This window comes from Rhinolophus sinicus, linkage group LG18 (assembly GCF_036562045.2).
Source record: "Rhinolophus sinicus isolate RSC01 linkage group LG18, ASM3656204v1, whole genome shotgun sequence".
Classification (NCBI taxonomy): Eukaryota; Metazoa; Chordata; class Mammalia; order Chiroptera; family Rhinolophidae; genus Rhinolophus; species Rhinolophus sinicus.
The window spans coordinates 12,709,209-12,731,766 of record NC_133767.1 but is presented as its reverse complement, the minus strand read 5'-3'; the positions used below and the strand labels follow the sequence as shown (position 1 = coordinate 12,731,766).

Genomic DNA, 22,558 nt, shown 5'->3' with positions numbered 1-22,558 from the left:
TGACTAGTTGGCCATCAGCTGTAACCAGTGAGCCATTAGCCACTGACATAACTGCCGTGGCCAAGCAAGCAAGCGTGGATTGTGGGTTGTGCATTGCAGAGAGGCGGATTGCAGTTAGCAAGTGAGATTGGTTGGCAGAGAAGTGGACGGCAGGCTGCGGATCGTGTGGCTCTTACTTCATGTGTCTCCAACTCAGCCGCCAGCGAGATTATAGTGGTATGAATCCCTTATCCATGGCTCCGTGGGTGTTCCTTTTTGGCCTCACCATGTCCTGCATTCTCTTGTGGGGAGCGGGACAGGAGACCCCACATGACAGTATGAATGGGAGGGTGTTGGGTGGGGAAAGATGAGGGTCTTACAGACCAGTATATGGAATGTAGCACTTACCTGTTCAGCAGTGATGGGGAATGTTGCAAATTTGAAGCTGAGTGATCTGACTAGATCTGTGTTTTAGGCAAGTCATTCTGGCAGTGTGAAAAGGGTGGAAATAGGAGGCAGGGAGACCCATTAAGGACGGAAAGGGACTCTAGGGTGTATCCAAGAAAGATTCTTGGAGACTAAGAAGAGAGTCAGAGAGGAAGGAGGGCTTTGGTGGTCCACAGTGTCCCATGCAGTAGAGCTCAAGTAGAACGGACATGCAACCCTTACCATTCCAGAGGCTGGGTGGAAATTTGCTGACCCTCCTGAGTCCACTGACTAGCAGAGGGTTTGGGAGCCGGCGAGAACCTAAAATTTACTGAGCTGGAACTGGGCTCAAGTCTTGGGCCACCTCAGTTGTTCAGAATACAAATTTTCTAACCCTAAAGTGGGAGTAAATATAATGCCAGCTTCATAGGCTGTTGTGAGGATGGAATGGCTTACTGCAGTTAGGTCACTTGGCCTGGTGTTTGGCATGTGCTGGCACTCAGTACAAGTGGTGGCTTTATTGTTATTTGCTGTCCTTTGAGTGCTCTGGGCTTCACTTCCCTCACTTACAAAAATGGATCTGCCATCTCCCACTTGCTGGTAACAGGAAACAAGGAATAAATGAGACGATTAGATTGTATTTGCATGTAAAGCCAAAGGCACATGTCCCTGGAAACAGCAAACATGACTCACCAGGTATTCTGCTCTTAGGAATATTCCCAAGAGAATGGAAACATGGCCACACGGAAATCTGTTCACAAATGTCCGCAGCATTTGTTCATATTCACAGAGTGAATGTCCACGTTCACTAATGCCAAGAAAGTGGAAACACCCCACCAGCTAATAGATCAACAAAGTGTGGTCCATCCACACAGTGGACTATTCTTCAGCCGTAAAAAGGAATGAAGTTCTGATTTTATGCCACGACATGGATCAATCAGCCTGGGAAACATGATGCTCAACGAAAGAAGCCAGTCACGTAAAACCACGTGTTGTGTGATTCCATCTGTATGAAATGTTCAGAATAGGCAGATCCATAGAGACAGAAAGATTAGTTGTTGCCTAGGACTGAGGAAAATCGGGGGGTGGGGGGTGGGAAGTGGGGGAGGGGCAACTGCTAATGGGTACAGGGTTTTTCTTTTTGGATGATGAAAATGTTCTAAAATTGATTCTCATGGTGGTTGCACAACTCTGCAAATAGGCTAAAAGCCTTGAATTGTGTGCTTAAATGGGTGAATGTGAATTATATCTTAATAAAGCAGTTACCAAAAAAAAAAAAAAAATAGGTAGCAACTCGGAAGAATTCAGGCGCATGATGAAACAACAGAGTAAAGGCAGGCACCTCTGTGCCGAGATGGTGTGATCTTACCGTGTTATCTAGTTTGCTCTGGGAGCCTCCTGGGCATATCTGAGACCAGGAGCCCACAACTGTCCCAGGGGGTGTTAGGAGGTGTCGTCGGCAGTCTTGCAGTACAGGTGCTTGCCTCACCTTTTCCTGGTGAATGCTTTCTGCAGACACCTGCCCTCCATACCAACACACCCCCTTGGCTCTCTCTATGTCACCTTCGTCCCTTCTGGCCTCCAAGACTCACACCTGTAACTGCAAAGCCAGCCACCCTTTATTTTCAGTCCAGATTTTATCACAAGTAGGGCAGCGAGCGCCTTCGGCCCAGCACACCTTCAGTGACAGGTTCTTTTGCACCTGGTGGCCCCTGCCACCAGATTATCCTCCTGCCACTGGGTAAACACCTGTTGGCCTTCAGTGGGTCCAGCCCACTGTGTTCCTGAGAGCTGTTTGCCTCCCAGGTTGTGCAGGAAACAGCCCAAAGGCACAGAAAGAGTGTGTTCCTCCATCCTCTCTACAACCAGTGCCATCTGCTGGCAAAACAGTGGCGCAGGGGACGTGTTGAAGTCTTCTGTTTTTACCTTCCTGACTTGGAGCCTGCCTGACAGGGCTGGGGCGGGTAGGGAGGATGGGGGTGCGGGGAGTGGGGGGAGATGTTCATCCCTCTAGTTTCGTTCTCTTGGGCCAGAGTTAAAATCAGGCCTGATTCCTACATTGAGATCCATAAGGAAAGGGCACATAATCTTAAGTATTGAGCTTAATGCATTTTCACGAACCTCAACTTGTTAGTGCAGCCAGCACCAGGTGAAGACACAGAACAATGAGCAGCCCCCCAGCAACCTCCTCTGTGCCCCCTTCCCACTCACTGTCCCCCCTCCCACAAGGAGTCACTAGGCCAGCTCCTAAGAACAGATTCGTTTCACATGTCTTTCTGTCTTCTCTTACAAGTTGGAGCGTTTGGTATACAGTTTTTGTCATGCAGCTTTCCACGTGACCGAAGGGGGTCTGTCCATTGCAGCACAGCTGGAGCACCATGAAGATGCTGCTCTCCTTCCACAATTCTTTGCCTCCTCCTTAGCCCTTCCTTCCATCAGGCTGATTCATCATTGGCTTGAAAACCCCAAACACAATAATAATGCAATCGTTTTGGGAGCTGCAGTGAACATCTCTGAGCACTTCCTTTGTGCCCCCGGGTGAGCACTTTATACACACACCTCTCTTCATTCCCACAAGGAGCCTGTGCACATTTACCTAAGAGTAACACGCGCAGAGCTGCAAAGCCAGCGGCTGGCAGACCCCCGCTCTCGTGATCCTAGACGGATGGTCTCCTCACCCCGCGAGCTGCTCTGCAGAGCCCGTGTGAGCCAGCCCACACCGGTGAGAGAGGAAGCTGTCCTACTCGGACCCATCTTTGCAAAACTCTGTCTTCACAGCCAGCACAGGACGGGAAGGGAGCCCGCCACCCCTGTGGAATCCACACTGTTGGGTCGTTGATCTGATCGGAAGCCTGCAGTGTGGCGTATTTTCACAAACGGAGCCCACGGCTGTGCCCACTCCCAGCAACTCTGCGTCACGCGCCCTTCCAAGTACGGATGAGGTCACTCCAGGGTCGCCACGCTCTTGACTTCTAACGGCAAAGATTAATTTTCTCCATTTGTGCACTTTTTATGGAAATGGGTTCATACAGGATAGCTCTTGTATACAGTTTCTTTTGCTCAGTTGTATATCTAGGAAAGTCCTCCATATTGTTACACAAAGTTGTCAGTATTCGTTCCCATCGCAGTATGATAGCCCATTATGTGAATATATGACCAGTTTGTCTGTTTTGCCGTTTATAGACTTCTGGGTAATTCCCAGATGGGAATTTCTGGCTATTATGATATTGCTTTTACAGACATGCTAGTGCATCCCATGAGTATATTTCTGTCAGGTGCCCCTTGAGGGGGGGCATGGCTGGGTCATGGCCTGTGCATATATTCAGCTGCCCCATTGTTTCTCCAAAATGCTTCTACCAATTTACACTCCACCAGAGCATGTGAGTATTCTGCTGGTCATATCCTCGCCAACCCTTGGTATTGCCAGACCTTCCAATTTTAATGTGAAATGACTCTAAGCAGAAACATGAATGATTTCAATGTTAACGTCAATTTTGTAATATTTCTATCATTCACATGGCTCATGAGCATTTGCACCTATCACCCGTGGAGCAAATGTTTACTGAACACCTGCTGTGTGCCGGTCTCGGTGTTCTGGTGCTAGAGAGACAGAGAAGAAGGTAAAAGATCTGAGTCCTGAAGGAGCTCCAGGAATGCCTTCTCTTCAGGTCTCAGCTCAGATGTCACCTGCACAGACACCCGAGCACCTGGCCCCATTATCTTATTGCCAGCTTCACTTCATAGCATTTACCATCCTTTGAGGTACATTATTTATGTTTGTTTAATGGTTTGAGGTCTTCATGAGGGCAGGGATCTTATCTGTTTGATGTTCTCTAGCCCCTAGAATAGTTTCTGGCAGATGGTCAACAGTCAGGAAATATTTGTTGAGTGAACAAATGAACGAATAAGTGATTGGCAGGATGAGAGCTGAGATCTTAGATTCAAGTCCTGGCCCTGCCACTTAGTAAGTTACTAAGTGACCTTCAGTAAATGACTTAAGTTTTCTGATCTTTGTTTCCTCATCTACAAAACAATAGTGCTTGAACTGGCAGAAGAAAGAACTAGCCAGTTTGAAGCTAGGTTGATAGAGATTATGCAATCTGAAAAACAGAGAAAATAGAATGAAGGAAAATAAACAAAGCACCAGAGAAATGTGGGACACCTTTAAGTGCACCAACATACGTGTAATAGGGGTATCAGAGGAGAGGAGAAAGAGAAAGGAGCAGAAAAAGTATTCGAAGAAATAAGGACTGAAAACTTCCCAAATGTACTTTCAAAAGACCATTAACCTCTACATCTAAGCATCTCAACCAATCCAAGTAGGAAAAATGCAAAGAGATCCACACAGACACATCAGTTACAAGACAAGAAAAAAGTTTTAAAAAGCGCAAGAAAAAAATGACTCATCACCTACAAAGGAACCTAAAGATTAAGAGCTAATTATCAATAGAAACAATGGAGGCTAGAAGGCAATGGGATAATACATCAAAGAGCTGAAAGAAAAATAAGAGTAATCCCTGCCTTGTAGTCTTATTGTTTGGATTAAAGCAACTGTAAATTCAGTCTCACCACAGTGGGTCCCTGAACACGTTATTAAGGATCGCACAGTGTGGCTTCAGCTTATCTTCAACTTCTTTGTGTCATTTAATCCACCCTATGTGAGTCGAACTGGGGCAGCTCAATATTGTTATGGCAGAAGGTTAAAATCAGCCTTCCTGTGCTCGTCTAGAGGTTTAACCAAAAGAAGCAAACATCTCCATTTATGGTTCTTCCTGGAGAAAAGGCTCTCTACAAATTACTCTGTTTTATTCATCCAGTCATTTGGTATTTATTGAGCACCTACTATGGAGCCATTGCCTATTGGAGGGAAGATATAATCTACCGCTAGGAACTCCCAGAGTATTTGGAGTGAATGGCACTAATCAAAGAGCTCCACAAACAACCATGAGAAGCATGTAAAGGAAAGACATGAGAAATATTAAGATCCCAGAGTAGGGGGCATTTAACCTAATCAAGAATGTGGGGAAGGCTTCCCTTGGAAAGTGATGGCTGACCTGAATGATGAGTAAGGAGTTTCCTTTCCCAAATACAGATGAGAAGGAAAAACGTTTCTGCCAGAGAGACTACATGTGCCAAGGGCCTGTGGCAGGAGGGAAAATAACAAGGACAAAAGGACTAAAAGAGTTCATTTGAAAATTATATGTCTGATTAGTGGTTAATTTCCAAAACATATAAAGAATTCCTACAACTCAGCAACAAAAAACAATGTGATTTAAAAATGGGCGAAAGACTCATGCCATGTGCTGTATATAAGCAGTGTGTACTGTATGCCAGGAACACGGGTGGGCCAGGACATGGGGCTCTCAGGGACTGAGTCGGGGGCCTTCCCTGCAAACTTCCCTAGGAAGCCAGGACCAGCAGGCTGCCATCGTCATGCCTGAGAATTGACAGAAGCAGGGCCTGACTGTGACTGTGGCAGCTGGCTTACGGCCATGTTCTTAAGCTTTCTGAGCACTGGGGTCTTGGTGAGCCCCAGCACAAAGCAGGAGCACAGCAAGGTTCAGGAAGGTCACTCGTGCCCTCGGGAGGGCAGGGACAGGCAGGATTCAGACCTGGTGAAAGCCAGTGTCTCATGCCCTTTTCGCCTCCATCCTCCAGAAGCACTTGTGCAGCGTTTGGCCACTGTCCAGAAACCAGCTTAGCTCTTCAGACTCTGTTCCCAACACCTGTGCTTTCCTAACTCCCAAGAACTCTGTCTCCTGTCCTGATTCTAGAGATTTCCAAAGAGCAAGCTGCCTCTCCGTCACCTTCCCTACATGCTTCTTAGAAAGGGTCATGGGTGCTATGTAACTGAAGGGCTTGAATTAAAAGGCCGGCTCTTTGTTCAAACGTTCACCAACTATTAACTGAGCACCTACTCTGCCCCACCGCAGGCCCTTGGAAGCACGCCCACTGCCATGTTCTTTGGTGTCCTAGCAACCAGAAACTCTCCTCTGAGCTCTGTGACCAGCACAGAGGCCGCATTCTCCCAACTGCTGTGCCTTGCAGCCTCTCTGGCTCTCTGAGCCCCTGTTCATGCAGCTTGTGGGTGCACTGCAAGCCACCACTTGAGCCCAGGGCCGCCCAGAACCCCAGTCCAGCCGACGCCCTGACAAAATGAGCTTCTCGCTCACCTTCTCCGAGCTGGTCAACGTCGCCATCCCGCAGTGTGGCATGTTGAACTTCAAGGCCCTGCACCTCCTGTTGCACGGCATCCTGGAGCATATCCACATGGCCGAGCTCAAGAAGGTCCTCTCGGGGGACGAGGACTTCCTCCAGTCCTCGCAGACCATGTCCATGCCGCGGGAGGCAGACGCCCAACCCACCCCCAGCCCCATGAAGAGGCTGAACAACGTCTTTGACCACGTGGTGAGCCGCATCGACAAGATGGAGAGCCAGCTGGCTGCGCTGCAGGAACCGCCCTCCACCTCCCAGCTGCTGCAGGCCAGCCAGGGGACCAGCCGGCCCGCCCAGGAACTGTGGCAGCTGATAAAGCTCCGGAAGGTGGTAGAGGGCAACGAAGAAGCCATGGAAAAGGTAACCCGTCCTGCCTCCAGAAGCTTCCTGCCGCCTTTGCTCTCCTCCCAGCCATGTCACCCCCTATTTCCTTGTGTCCCCTTGTGATGGGCCCTCCTCGTTTGGGCAGAAGCAAAGCTCTAAGCTTGTACCCGTCATCAAGTGTTGAGGAAAGAAGCCAAGCAGACACAAAAGGTCACATATTGTGTGATTCCATTGATGTGAAATGTCCAGAATGGGCACATCCATAGAGACAGAAAGCAGATTGGTGGTCGCCAGGGGCTGGACGGAGGGGGGAAAGGAAAGGGGCTGCTAAGTGGTTGCAGGGTCTCCTTTTGGGGGTGATGGAAGTGTTCTGGCACTAGATGGAGGCAGTGATTGCACAATACTGTGAATGCACTAAATGCCATTGAATTGTTCACTTTAAAATAGTTCATTGTATGTTACAGGACTCTCACCTCAATAAAAAATGATAATTGTGGCCCTCCCATGGGGGAGGCATCATGGTAGTTAAGGCGAATAATAGTTCATGTTCTAGCAAGGGAGACAAAAAGCAAGTGAATAAAAACCTACATGAAGTAGCCATGGGAAGAGTGGGAGAAAGCATTATCCCAACTTTATAGGTGAGAAATGTTCATTAGTGCGGGAGCAGGAAGGGAACCAAGGCCTCAGACGCAGGGCCTGCCTTGGACCACAGACTCTCCTGTCTCCCCACCCAGCAGCTGGTGATGCATTAGGGCCTTGGAAGACTTTGGTTCTTGGGGAATAAATACCCTGCCTCCTCTCGCCTCCCATTCTCCTATTGGCTAAATTGGAGGGCCAGTGGTTATGGTGAATGCAGTGCCTGTGGGTCAACCTTCAGGGCACTGAGGGCTGGCAGGGACAGAGGACGGATGGGCAGGGGCGACTGGAGGCCACCCATCACACAGAGGGAACACTGAGGCACGTGCTCTGAAGAGAACCGGGAACAGCTTCGCAGACTGACTTTGGAATTCTTCTATTTTTTGGAAAAATTTGTGAAGAATTGGTATTCTCCTTTAAATATTTGATAGAAGTCAGTGGTATTGTTATTATTATTATTACTACTACAATCTCTTGACCTGTTTTAGGTCTTGCAGATTATCTATTTCTCCTTGAGTCAATTTTGGTAGTTTATGTTTTTCTAGGAATTTATCCGTTTCCTCCAACTTAGATCTAAGTTGTTGGCATACAATTGTTCCTGGTATCCCTTTATAATTGTTTTTATTTCTCCAGGTTCAATAGTTCCCTCTTTCATTTCTAATTCTAGTAATTTGAGTCATCTTTTTTATTCTTGGTCAATCTAGCTAAAGGTTTGCTACCAGCTTTTAGTTTCATTGCTTTCCTCTATTATTTTTCTATTCTCTATTTTATTAATTTCCACTCTAATCTTTATTTTTTTTTATTTTTTTTTTTTACTAGCTTTAGGTGTAGTTTACTCTGTTTTTTCCCCAGTGTCTTAAGGTGGAAGTTTAGGCTATTGATTTGAGATCTTTCTTCTTTGTTAATATAGTCACATCCAGCTAAAATTACTAAGTGCTGCTTCAGCTGCATCCCATAAATTTTGGTGTGTTGTGTTTTCATTCTAATTTATCTTGAAGGGTTTTCTAGTTTCCTTTGTGATTTATTCTTTGACCCATTGGTTACTTAGGAGACAGTTGTTTAATTTCCACATATTTGAGAATTTCTAATAGTACTTTCTGTTATTGATTTCAAATTTAATTTCATTGGAATCAGAGTACACGTTTTGTATTACTTCAGTCCTTTTTAAATTTATTGGGGCCGGCTGGTGGCTCAGGCGGTTAGAGCTCCATGCTCCTACCTCCAAAGGCTGCTGGTTCGATTCCCACATGGGTCAGTGGGCTCTCAACAACAAGGTTGCTGGTTCAACTCCTCGAGTCCCACAAGGGATGGTGGGCTCTGCCCCCTGCAACTAAGATTGAACACGGCACCTTGAGCTGAGCTGCCGCTGAGCTCCCGGATGGCTCAGTTGGTTGGAGCGCATCCTCTCAACACAAGGTTGCCAGTTCGACTCTCGCAAAGGATGGTGGGCTGCACCCCCTGCATCTAGCAATGGCAACTGGACCTGGAGCTGAGCTGAGCCCTCCACAACTAAGACTGAAAGGACAACTTGAAGCTGAACGGCACCCTTTACAGCTAAAATTGAAAGGACAACAACTTGACTTGGAAAAAAGTCCTGGAAATACACACTGTTCCCCAATAAAGTCCTGTTCCCCTTCCCCAATAAAATCTTCAACAACAAAAAATTTATCGAGGGGGCCGACCCGGTGGCTTAGGCAGTTAGAGCTCCATGCTCCTAACTCTGAAGGCTGCCAGTTCGATTCCCACATGGGCCAGTAGGCTCTCAACCACAAGATTGCCAGTTCAATTCCTCGACTCCCGCAAGGGATGGTGGGCTGTACCCCCTGCAACTAGCAACAGCAACTGAACCTGGAGCTGAGCTGCGCCCCCCACAACTAAGATTGAAAGGACAACAACTTGACTCGGAAAAAAGTCCTGGAAGTACACACTGTACCCCAATAAAGTCCTGTTCCCCTTCCCCCCAAAAAAAAATTTATTGAGACTGGTTTTACAGCCTAGCATATGGTCTGTCTTATAGAATGTTCTACGTGTGCTTGAGAAGAATGTGTATTCTGCCATTGTTGAGTGGAGTGTTCTATAAGTGTCTATTATGTCTACCTGGTTTATAGCATTGTTCAGATCTTCTGTTTCCTTGCTGATCTGTGTAGTTGTTTTACCCATTATCAAAAATGGGGTATTGAAGTCTTCAACTATTCTTGTTGAATTATCTGTTTCTCCTTTCAGTTCTGTCAATTTTTGCTTCATGTATTTTGGGGCTCCATTGTTAAGTGCATATATGTTTATATTTATTATATCTTCCTGATGGATTGAACATTTTATCATTATAATTGTCCCTCTGTGTTTCTAGTAACAGTTTTTTTCTTAAAGTCAATTTTATCTGATATTAGTATATCCACTCCAGTTCTCTTTCAGTTACTACTTGCATGATACATCTTTTTATATCTTTTTACTTTCAACTTCTTTGAACCTAAACTATGTCTCTCTTTTTTTAAAGATTTTATTGGGGAAGAGGAACAGGACTTTATTGGGGAACAGTGTGTACTTCCAGGACTTTTTTCCGAGTCAAGTTGTTGTTCTTTCGATTTTAGTTGTGGAGGGCACAGCTCAGCTTCAAGTTGTTGTTCTTTCAGTCTTAGTTCTGGAGGGCGCAGCTCAGCTCCAGGTCCAGTTGCCGTTGCTTGTTGCAAGGGGGCACAGCCCACCATCCCTTGCGGGACTGGAACCGGCAACCTTGTGGTTGAGAGGATGCGCTCCAACCAACTGAGCCATCCGGGAGCTCAGCGGCAGCTCAGCTCAAGGTGCCGTGTTCAATTTTAGTTGCAGGGGGCGCTGCCCACCATCCCTTGCGGGACTCGAGGAATTGAACCGGCAACTTTGTGGTTGAGAGCCCACTGGCCCATGTGGGAATTGAACCAGCAGCCTTCGGAGTTAGGAACATGGAGCTCTAACCGCCTGAGCCACCGGGCCGGCCCAACTATGTCTCTTATAGACACCATGAGTTTGGATCATGTTTTCTTATCCATTCTGTCGATCTCTGCTTCTTAATGGAAAGTTTAATCTGTTTAATATAATTACTGATAAGAAGGACTTCTGCCATTTTGCTATTTATTATTGTTGTTAGCTGAATGCCTAACTATGCACTAGGCCTTTTATATACATTATCACATATTTTTTTCATACCCATTTTACGTTGAGGAATTGAAAACTTAGAAAGATGCAATGACAGCCCCAGTCAGTGGTGGAACCGAGCTATGAGCCCAGGATTGCATTCTTCAGCTCTTGCCTGGAAGTTTCCTCACTGGTCCTGCGGCTCCCCGTTACCCTCCCAGGGCCAATCTGTACATGCAGTCAGAAGGACACTTTAAAAATGTAAATCCAAGCGTAACTCCCTTACCTGTCCTCCAGTGGCTCCCACCACAGGGCATGAGATGCCTCATGATGAGTGACTCCTGGTGACTGAATACCCTCTGACAGAGGCCACCTCATAGCTCAAAGCACTGTTGACTTTAGTGGCATTTGCTGGCCTCTGAATATGGTCCAGCCTAGGCCTGGGGGGAGCCAAGAGGACTTTTTGGACCATGGCAGGCAGTCATCAGAGAACTTCCACACTTTACTTGCCTCCTCTCCCAGCCACACTCAACTTCATGTTTTTCCCTCCTCTCTTCCTCTTCAGTCTATGAAGACCCTGCAGGATTTGCTCACTGACATTTACGCACTCAAGGTCAGCGTTGAAACTCTCAGGAAGGATGTAGACATTCTGAAGAAAATGTTTGATAAGGTAGACCCTGCCCAGCATCCTCCAAGCTGGCCATGCTGCTCGGGCCTCTGGTGGTTGGGGTAACAGGGTAATATGGGAAGCCCATTCTTAGTCAAAGAACACAGCCGTGGGGGCAGGAGACGGGGGCTGATGTGGCCCAGCCACCTGGCTCGTCCCACTGAACTCTCCATGGCTTCCACCATGCTGTGCCGCTCACCATCCTATGTTAGGACACCTTTGTAAGTGACAGCCTACTTCATTCTGGTGCAGGCAAAATCAGAGAATGTATTGTCTCATTCACTCAGAAGTGCAGGGCTGCCTTTAGGTACAGCTGGATCTAGGTGCTCTTACCACACCAGCTTCTCTCTCCCAGAGATCATTTTCCTCGGGTTGGCTTCATACGCAGGCAGGTGCTCCCCAGGTCTTGGCAACTCCAGGCTTACATTTCCATCACCTTTGGAGAAAGAAAACACCTCTTCCTCTTCTATAAAGTTCTACCCACACTGAGAAGTAGAGTAAACCCCACACAGGCCTACGTTCTAGCTCCCTTCGTAGCCACAAGGACATGTTCTAAGTCGTTACCACGATGTGGAAGGACATGGACTCCCTGCAGCGTGAGGCCACAGCTGGGGAGTCAGAGCTGGGCTCAAAAGCCAGCTCTCCACACGCCCAGGCTGCTGTCGCGGCGGAGGTTTTGCAGCTTGGCTCCAAATAGCACAATTTAATGTATCGTCCCCATTGCACAGGTCCGTGTATGCATTTGATTGTCATGTGAGAACTTCAGTCTCGGGCTGGGTAGCTCGCATCTGAGCAGAAAGGATACTGTTAGGAAACTGTGTCATGAAACACTAAAAGGGACCATCGGACAAATCTGTTTGAGAGACAGTGCCTCCTCAGCTCACCTCTTGGAGATTCTTAATGTACTTTTGCCTGTTAAAGGCTCTGAGAAGTCCTGCAGGACAAAAACCCATTGAGTGCTTTTTAAGCCCAACATTTCCCAAATGTGTTTGCCAAGGGAACCCTTTTCTACCCCTTTCTCACTCTCTGGGAAGCACTTGCTTTGGAATCTGTTCTCCCTTCTCTAAGCCTTAGTCACTTAGCACTAAGTCCTTGTATTTGAGCAGTGGGAGAAGCAGGGCCGGGACCAGAACTTGCACCTCTGACCATGCATTTGCCTCGCTTGACAGATACAGCTGGAAAAAAGAGGCTCTTTCTTTGAAGATGTGAAAAGGCAGAACCGGAAGATGGATGAGCTGCAGCAGGAAGTGGTGAGGGCCTCGGCCCCGTCCTCCATCCCTGATTCCCCGACCTCCAGTCCCAGGGGTGCTGGGCATGGGGATGGGTAAGGAGGGCAACACAGTCTGGAAAGACCCATTTATTTGCAAGTGTGGAGGGCAGTGGGGGCGAGGGAGCCACCCAAGGGCGTCACTTCCTCCAAGTTCACGCCCCTCGTTCCCAACCCCCTTCTTCATCCCCCAGCTTAATCTCCAGACACAGATTCTCGCCTTCCCCAGAGTTGAGGACCTGGTACTCTGGAGCAGCCTCCACGAGGCCACGTCCACCCCGGTAAGTGAAGGAGGATAGAGGGAGCGAGGGGGGGGGGCGAGGGATAGAGGGACAGTAAGGGTGAGGGAGCAGGTAGGGTGACCACTGAGATGGCCTGGAGCAGCCCTGGCCAGCCCAGCCCCCTTTCCTGCAGGGAACTGTTCCACGGGGAGCTGTTCCACTACAGTTGAAGGAATCTGAGCGGTTTAAAGAGCAGCTCCCAGAGACTGACCTTCCCCAGACCACCAAGTACCTTGAAAGTGTTGGCCCGGTCTCAGAGGCTGTCCAGTTCCTCAAGCCCTTGGAGATTGTCTGGCAATACCATGTCCCAAAACAACTGCAGCAGGAGGAGTCTGCCCACGCAGTTCCACTCACAGGGGCACAGGGGCTGGGCCAGCCTCAGGTGCTTGAGCCTGGGTCAGAACCCAAGCCGGAGCCTGAGCCTGGACCTGGGCCTGGTTCCCTGCCACGGCCAAAGCCTAAGCCCATGCCTGCATTGGGGCCCAGGCTGGGACCCAGTCTGACACCTGGGCTCACGCTAGCATCTGGGCCTATGTTCCAACCTGGGCCTGCCGCTGTACCTGGGCCTGCCCCTGGACCTGGATCTGACCTTGGACCTGCCCCCGGACCTGGGCCTGACCTTGGGCCTGCCCCCGGACCTGGATCTGACCTTGGGCCTGCCCCCGGACCTGGACCTGACCTTGGACCTGTCCCCGGACCTGGGCCTGACCTTGGGCCTGTCCCCGGACCTGGGCCTGACCTTGGGCCTGCCCCTGGACCTGGACCTGTGTACGGAGCTGGGGCTGGCCCAGGCCTCCAGCCCATACCACCAGGAGTCTGGCCTCTGCCTCCAGGAGGCTGGCCTCCTCCCAGAGGCTGGCCCACACCTGGCACTAGGCCTTCCTGGGGCTTAGAGTACTTACAGCGTGGCCCAGGCCAACTGGGCCCCCTGCCTGCTCAGCTCCAGGGCTTCAGAGACACACAGCCGGCTACAGAGCTCGACTCGGCCTGGCCTAATCTACTGCAGTCATGGTCTCGCCAGGAAGAGATGTACCAAAACGGGGAAGAATATTTACGAAACATGAAAATCCTTCAGGACAGAGCCCCCAGGGCTGAGGCCTCCAGGGAAGTCCCCGCCAAGCCCCAGTCTGCCCTTCAGCGGATGAAAACCATTGCTGTCGTTGCCCCCGCTGCTGCTGCCGCCTATGAATCTGCCACGATCTCAGCAGCCCGGGCAGCCGAGATTGCCGCCAGGGCTGTCAAGGACGCGCCTGCCACCAAATTGGCTACCTTAGCAATGACCATGGCTGCATCCGGCCCGTTAGGGGTCTCTGCAGACGTTGTGGGTGCAGGTTCTTTCCGTGGGGCCACAGCCCCCATGGCCTTCACCGATGACATCGAGAAGGAAGACTTATCACAGGAGATTGACTTTTCTTCGCGTGCCGCTGATATGGCCCTGTCCCAGGCCATGCTGGCCGCCAAACAGGCTGTGACCCCTGCAGACAAGAAGAAGGCCATCAGCCACATAGCCCAGATGCCCATTAGGCACGACACCCTGAAAGAAGAGTTTGCCCAGCTGTCAAACAACCTGCAACAGCGCTTGACTTATCTAGGTAGGCCCAGCCTGGCTCCGGGAGGGTGGCAAGGGCGCAGGCCCTCCTGCAGCCTTCGAGAAGCACTTCTTCTTTAGGTGCCCCAACAAAATCTACATTCTCCCATTCGCCATTCATTCCTTTGGCGTAAGCATTAGCCTCGTACTAGTCTAGTCTGTTCATTACCATGAATGTATAGTGAGGTCTTATCTCAGGGGTGACGGGCAGTTAAGAGTCTAACGTTGGTACTTAAAGAGGAAAATCACACGTCAAAATTACTCTTGAAAATCTCCTTTTCAATAGCCCATGAAACACAGGACCACTGTTCAGCGCTTTGATAAGTCCAGATCCTCAAGAGTGCCCTGAACAGACCCCAGATGAAGCAGTCAGTTTGGGATTAGGAACCGCTGCCAGGCCAACGTACAGATCCATAAAGACCGCAGTCACATTCTGGGTGGCAGTGGCACCAGTAGATTTATGCTCCCATCTCAGGCCCATGATGGGCACATGCTCACTGAGGAGTGGAGGGCAGCGTGGCCTACCCTAGTGGTTTTCAACCTTGACCTCGCCTCAGTGCCCCCAGAGTTTCTGACTCCAGTGTTTGGGGGAGGTGGTGCAAGAATGTGCATTTCTAACCCTTCCTGGGGAAATGCTGCTGACGCTACTGGCCTGGGAACCCACCCTGAGATCTACTGCCCTGCTCTCTTTAAATCATTATCTTGCTGTTTTACCCTCCGCCAAGTACAATAGTGGAATTAACCTAAGTCAAACCCATGCGCGGCACCTCCCCTGATGGGCAGTGCTGTCCACAAACTTTGAAAAGAGAAAGTAGAACTTAGCATAGCTACAAAGAACTACATTGATCTCAGTGAATACTGGGGCACAGGTAAGAGTCTGACAGTCATGAATTTAAATTGAAAACATAAAGCCTTAATAGCCCAAATTCTACTTCTGACCTGCTGCCATTTTTTGTTAAGAAAACTATAGTTAGGTTGTAAACATATCTAGGCTGCGATTTTTCATACACTCCTAGCTCCTGTACATTACTTTTTGGCCTCTGTCCGGAACTGGATATAGTGTGCTTTTTTATTTATTTATTTATTTTTAATGCCTCTCCTTTTTTGTTAAATCTCCCTTTCTATTTTGTGGTGAGATAATGTACCTGTAAATAAGGTACTTCATAGTTTTGCTCAGGGTCATTTTGGGGAAGGGTATAAATTCCGGAGAGGTTTCCCTAGGCCTGCTCTGTATATTATGATAACCAGGACATACTCGTGGCTGTTGAGCACTTGAAATGGGGCAAGTTCAAGTTCAGATGTGCTCTAAGTGGGAATCATACAGTGGATATTGAAGGCTTGGTACGGAAACAAGAATATAAAATATCTCAATAATTTTTTATTACACATTTAAACAATACTATTTTAGATACATTGGGTTAAATATTTTATTAAAATTAATGTCACCTGCTTCTTTTTAGATTTTTTTAAAAAATGTGAGTACTAGAAAAATTTAAATGACCTCAGAGACCCCCTGGCTCACAGTATCTCTCTATTGGGCAGTGCTGCCTTCTCGTAACAAAAGCCGGTGGGGTTTTAGACAGAACGTCTTCCCTCATCCCTGCCCCCAACAGCCACCCCTTCCTTTGCTTTCAGTTAATATGGGAATTACTTCCAAGATTGGGACAACAGTGGGCGCTTTGCAAGAAAAGATTGTCAGGCTCCAGAAATCCAGGATGCAGGTCAGTGTCCCGGGCAGAAAGAGCTTTTATTAAGAAGATGATGGCATGAGGCAAGCTGATGGCAGACTCCATGACCCAGAACAAGATGAAGCGTTTGTCCTGTCACTGAAAGGAGGGCTGGGGCAGTGAGTCGGCCGAGAAAGCAGCGGCAGCCCTGAGAAGGCGTAGCAACTCCCGCTGGCGCCAGGTCCCAGTGGGTGGGCGAGTGTGCTGGGTGGCAGGTTGGAGACACACTGGTTTGGTACATCTTTAAACCCCATCCCAGCCATGGGGACCTCAGAAGCAGAGACCTTGAATGTCTGTGTTTCCCCATTTCAGGAGGAGGAACTCCAGAGGATTTGGGGCCACCAAATAGCGATGATGAAGGATCACCACATCGTGCTGGACAGGGCGGTGGAGAAGGTCCACATCCGCCTGGATGAGTTAAAGGTCCGGAGGGCTGGCTGGGCCCGGGAAGGGCCGCTAAGGGCACTTTCCTTGTTGGGAAATTCAGGCCCTCCCCAAGCTTTCCCAGATGCATGGAAGGCAAGGGCCCCAGTGGCTGTTTTACTGGCAATTGCTTGTACCTAAATTACACTTCAGTTAGAAACAAATCCCACCACCCCCAACACGTGCGTGCACACACATAAATAGAAGGGTATTGGATAGTGTCCATTTTGTTGACCGCTGGATCACCTGCACCTACAGAGGTGCCCGGCACAGAGTGAAGGCTCAACATATGCTGAATGTATCAGTGAATGACTGAGGATTTCCTGCACCAACTGTGACGTTCGTACCTTTTCCCCTAAACTGGCTCGTTTCTGAGCTACCAGCACCGCAGGACCTTTCTGGAACAGCGTAATTACTGACCCGAGAACTGTGGAGGCGTGTCCAGAGCACAGACCAGGGACTCACTCCACCTATACCTTCTCCCGTGAGCCTGAGGGGTTCTGATTGCTGAGCTGGACCTCAGGACCCATTCGGTCTGTGCTTTGTCCCAGAGGTGTCGCAGACCTTTGGAGAAGGGATCAAGGTCATTCCCAGTAGGACATGACCTGCCCCCAGAGTAGAAACAGATGAAATCTCAAACAGAACCACCTGAGGTGGCTTCCATGGGCGGTTCTGATTCCCAGGGGGCTATTGATGGGATGCATTAGGATGTGGGGGGGCAAAAGGGAAAGACCAAGGCAAGCCCTTGGCGTATCTCCCCTCCCAAGATGGTCACACACTAGTCAGGCCAGAACCCACACAGGGCAACTCGGGCAGGGAAAGAACTCCTACAAGGGGAACCAGTTCTCAGCCTAAGTGCGGGTGGAAGGGAGAGCTTCTGGACCACGTGTGGGTGGAGGAGACTAGGGTTACAAGCTCAGACCTTTGTGAGTACCACGATCGGGAAACATGTCCAGGTAACATGGGGCCCTTTTCAATCTTTGCTTCAGAGAGGCTGGGTTGCCGTGTCCTAGGGATATATCGGTGCCCTTCCTCCATGGAGATAGAAGCCAGTCCATTCAGCACATCTGATGTGTGCCCAGCATCACCCCTGCCCTGCATGGGGGAGGAAGGGTCACAGTATCTGTCTTCAAGTAGTCAGGGCTCATTGAGAGAAACTCGAGAGGACAAGGCCAGACCAACAGCACCAAATGCAGCAAGGCCGGCTTTGTCTCTTCCTGCCCCTGTGCTAACAAGAATTAATTGCTTATAAAAGTTAACCCTGGAACGGGGCTTTTATTAAATATTTCTTAAATGAACATGTGCAAGAGACCAGCGTTCCCACCTAGCCCTTTTGGGAGAGAAATGAGGGTGTGCAGACACATCTGGAATAGCTGTTACTTCTTCACCTGGATGTCTGAGAATGTAACAGGTGGTGCAGAAAATCCACTTATTCATTCATTCAATCATTCAGCCAACGTTACTGCGCCTTCGCTTTTCACCAAGCACCTTTAGGTTCTGGCGATATAGTGGTCAACAAGACAGACACCATCCAGCCTCTTCTGTGTTTGGGGCTGAGCAGTGGTATTTGCGTTTTTAATCCAAGTATGATTTGTGTGCAGTAAAATGCCCAAGTCTTAAGTGTAAGAGGTGGATTAATTGCCTATGTAGGCACCCATGTCACCACCACCTAGTCAAGATGGAAACATCCGTCACCTTAGAGTGTTTCCCACTAAGAACACAGCAGGAAAGTAGGTGAGGACAGAACTCTTTCTTAATGACTCTGGAAAACATTATTTTCCCTTTGCAAGTGGATGTGTTGGAGCTTTGCATTAATTAGAATTTGGTTCCACTTTGAATAACATAAACCCCCAAATAACTGACTGAAACAAGGTAACTCAGAGAAACAAGGTCAGAGATGGTTGGTCTAGAGCTGGTCTAGACTTCCATTCACAAGGTCACCTCAAGGTCAAGGATGGCTGCTGGTGCTCTGGTTATTAACTCTGAATTCAAGCCAACAGTGAAGAAGATGCCTGCCCCCTTTCATTTATACCCCAGTGGTCATGCTGAGCTATAAGGGAGGCTGTGAAATGTAGTCATGATGCTGGAAGGTCAAATGCCAGCTACAAGTTGGGGGTTTGGTTGCTGAGGGCGAGAGGGAGACCAGATATGAAGGGAGAAGTAGAGGCCTGTTTTCAGCTTTGGAGGAAAAGGGATCTCGCCCCTGGGGACATGGCCCAGTGGGTGTGAGGCTCTTCCCAAGCAGGGATGTCATAGGGACGGTCCAGTAAGTGGAGAGAGGGTAGAATTAATGGAGGGAGTTGGTTCTCTGTGGAGTTGTGGGGGGGGATATAAGGGTGTTCCCCTGGCAATGGGGTACAGTGTATGTGGCATGTAAGTGCTTGGCTGATGAATAGATTGCAGTTCTTACTGGGACCCCATTACAGATCGGAAGAGATGAACTTGCCTTAAACATCTATGGAGCCAAATTATCAGCATTGGTTTGTACTTTCCTTCCTCAGGTCTGCCTCCTGTACAGCCAAGTTCCTATGATGCCATCTCCAAGAGGACAGCTTGTCCCAAGTCCCACGTTCCTCCCTTTCTGATCTGGGCACCTGGAGCCCTGGAGCCCACGCCTTCCCACGTACCCACCCTATCTGCTGTCTACCTGGCCTCATTGTCCCTTTCTGGCACACAGCAAGGGTGGAGGTAAGGGGGTAGATGTTATCCTTAGGGCTTCCAAGGATGGCTGACATGCCCTTTGCTTCTGTTCTTAGATTCTCCAGGCTCAAATAAAAGACCTAGAAATGCAAAAGGTGGACAAAAGTGTGATGGACCAGGAGTTAAAGAAGGTGAGTGAGCAGATTCCTCCCCTCCTGTTCCCCCATCCTGAGCCCCGGCTCCCCTGCCCAGGGAAATGGAACCGTCCGGCCAAGACAAAACCTGGCAGGGGGACTTTGGCGTGTCCTTCCACCTTTATTCATATTGAAAAGCTGGGGAAGCTTCTCAAAAGTTGTCCCCTCAACTCCTATTTTCAGTGACTCAGGATTCATGACAATTTGTTACGTGAACTTAAAAATCATGCACCAACTGCTCTGTCACAGGAAAGCCTTGGCTTAGATCTGACGATTGCGTTTGAGCCACCATAGACACCAGGGTTGAATTTAAGCCAAGGCTAGATGTCCAGGGACCCAAACGAGAAGCAATTGACCAAAGTGGTTTGATCTTCCCCACCTTCCTCCTGCTCTCACCCCAGCAGCCCTGCCTTCCTGAGTTCGTTCTCTCTCTAGAAAGCCGACAAGAGCTCTGTGGCAGGCAAGGCAAGCCGGGTTGACCTGGAGACGGTGGCAATGGAGCTGAACGAGATGATTCAGGGCGTACTAGTCAGGGTCCTGTCCAATGAAAATGACTTGAAGAAGGTTATGGAGCAGCTCAGCAAGGACCTGGGCACCAAGGCGAGTTCCCATGTATAATTTATCACTTGCTGCATAACAAATTACCCCCAAATTTAGCAGCTTAAAACAACAAACATTCGGTTGCTGAGGGTCAAGAGTTTGGGAGCGGCTTAGCTGGGTGGCTCAGGGTCTTCCCTGATATTTCAGTCAAGATGTCCTCTGGAGCTGCTGTCATCTGAAGGTTTGACTGGGGCGGGAGGAACCACTTCCAAGATGGTGCCCTCACGTGGCTGTGGGCAGACTCTTCCTCATCACATGACTCCTTCATAGGACAGCTTGAGGGGCCTCACGACATGGCAGCTGACTTCCCCCAGCGCGAGTGACCCAAGAGAGCAAGACAGATGTAGCTTCTCCATTTATTAGCTAGAAATCTGTAAAGAAGAGCTTTCCCTCATTAACTTGAGTTAATTACCCTGAAATATGGTTCTTTCAGGAAAGACAAGAACAGTGATGAATTATTTCCTTTAATGACCATTTTTCATGGTAAGATATTGATGGAATAGCCACATCCAATACATGGTAGCAAATGAGGGTTTCTATTTTTATCAGTATCACCATAAGTCATGGATTTTGATATATTTAATTTGTTTAATCCATTAAGTTACTATTTATTTTGTATATTTATTTTGTCACTCACGTGGTCTCCGCGTTGGCCTGTGAGCTGGCTTCTGAGCCCTTTGATTTGCACTTCTGTCATTAAATAGTTGTTTTGTTTTCTTAAACAACAACATGTTCCAGTCTTATTGTCAACATTCCCTTCCTCAGACCTGAATTGGCCATATCTCTATGGAGTCCTGGTTCTTTTTAGAGGGAATGATGTTTAGAGACCAAAATCGGGGCACTGGAAGGAACTTTAAAAAGTCAGAAGTCCCACTGTGGAAAACAGTCTGGCAGTTTCTCAAAAAGTTAGACAGAGAGTTACCACTGGACCCAGCATTTCCACTTCTAGGTATATGCCAAAGAGAAATGAAGACTTAGGTCCATGTAAAAACTTGTACAAGAACGTTCATAGCAGCATTATTCATAATAGCCCTAAAGTGGAAACAACCCAAATGTCCATCAACTGATGAGTGGATAAACAAAATGTAGTCTAGCCATAAAATCAAATATTATTCAGCCATAAAAAGGAATGAAGTACTGACACAGGCTACAACATGGATGAACCTTCAAAACATTACGCTAAGTGGAAGAACCAGACAGAAAAGGCTACGGGTTGTGTGATTCCATTAAGAAATCTATTCTGGGAGTGGCCCGTTGGTTAGAGCGTGGTGATGGTAGCACCACGGTTGCTGGTTCAATTCCCCACATGGGCCACTGTGAGCTGCGCCCTCCTTAAAAAAACTATTCTGAACAAAGACTGTTCGGAATAGGCAAATCTATAGAGACAGAAAGTAGATTGGTGGTTGCCTCCTCCTGGCGGGTAGGGGGAAATGAGGGGTCACTGCTAGTGACTATGAGGTTTCTTTTGGGAGTGATGAAAATGGTCTAAAATTGACTGTGGTGATGGTTGCACAACTCTGTGAATATCATAAAAGTCAGTATATTTTATACTGAGTAAATATGTGTTAAATGTGTGAATGTCAGGTGTCTGGGGACCATTGGAAGAAATGTTTCTTGGGCCTGCAGGCCTGCAATTGACCATAGGGTTGGTTTTATCATTTGGAGGCAGTAACTGATGCTGTTTCTTTGCCTTGGCTGCTGGGAAGCTCACTTGGCAGCTCCTCTCTAGCAACAGCGTGCATTAGGGGAACGAACCTTAACCCAGGCTTTTGTAGATTCCCTTTCCTTAACCACCTCACTTTTTCTGTTTAATTTTGTTATACTCTATGTAACTTTGCACGTTGCTACAAATCTTTTTCTGGATTGAGGCAGGGTGTGAATTAATTGACTAAATATTCTTTTCTTCCCTTTGGCTGCTCTAGCTGGTCCACAGGGATTTGAACAATCTAAAGGCAGACATAGATGAGGTCTATCGAATCGTCATGAAACTGCTGATCAAAGGTCTCCGGTTTGACCCCGACAGCGCTGCTGGCTTTAGGAAGTGAGCCCCTCTGGTGGGGGGCGGGGGGTAGAGCTCACGGAGGCTGGGAGACCCTCTCTCCAAGGAGAAAACAAGAAGGGGATCCCAGAGGATTCTGGGAGCAAGAATTCCAGACCTGTGGGCACAGGGAGAGGGGGTGGGGCTTTCCAGCTGGGTGTGGAAAGGGGTTAGGATGGAGCTGAGGGCACCCAGGCACTCAGTGGTGGGCAGCTCTGGCTTTGGCTGGCAGAGGGGGCTCTAGGAGTATATCTGCTCCAAAACCCGTTCGCCACAAAGGAGGACACCAAGGTTCAAAGAGATAAGGGGCCATGCAGAGGGAGCCTGGATGGATCTGGGACCAGAGCCAGGCCCCCTTCCCGCATCCGGACAGTACCCCAGGCAGAGGGACTCAGTGGCCCTGGGGGCTCCTGCCCTTCGATCACCCCTCATGCCCCGGATATC

At 48.7% G+C, this 22,558-nt stretch overlaps 1 protein-coding gene across 5 annotated transcripts in view; it reads left to right on the top strand.

Moving 5' to 3' along the window:
* Positions 1-2,439: 2,439 nt before the first annotated feature.
* LG18H16orf96 (linkage group 18 C16orf96 homolog) overlaps positions 2,440-22,558 on the top strand; it is a 31,122-nt gene continuing 11,003 nt past the window's right edge. For all 5 annotated transcript variants that reach the window (XR_012493080.1, XR_012493079.1, XM_074322616.1 and 2 more), the window contains exons 1-10: positions 2,440-6,981; positions 11,255-11,359; positions 12,526-12,606; positions 12,818-12,904; positions 13,038-14,496; positions 16,128-16,213; positions 16,532-16,642; positions 19,399-19,473; positions 19,912-20,076; positions 21,999-22,117. Coding sequence is in view for 3 of the 5 variants with exons in the window: in XM_074322616.1 (XP_074178717.1) it covers positions 6,562-6,981; positions 11,255-11,359; positions 12,526-12,606; positions 12,818-12,904; positions 13,038-14,496; positions 16,128-16,213; positions 16,532-16,642; positions 19,399-19,473; positions 19,912-20,076; positions 21,999-22,117 (2,708 nt within the window). In the remaining 2 variants the exon portion in view is untranslated. The remainder of the gene's footprint in view (positions 6,982-11,254; positions 11,360-12,525; positions 12,607-12,817; positions 12,905-13,037; positions 14,497-16,127; positions 16,214-16,531; positions 16,643-19,398; positions 19,474-19,911; positions 20,077-21,998; positions 22,118-22,558) is intronic.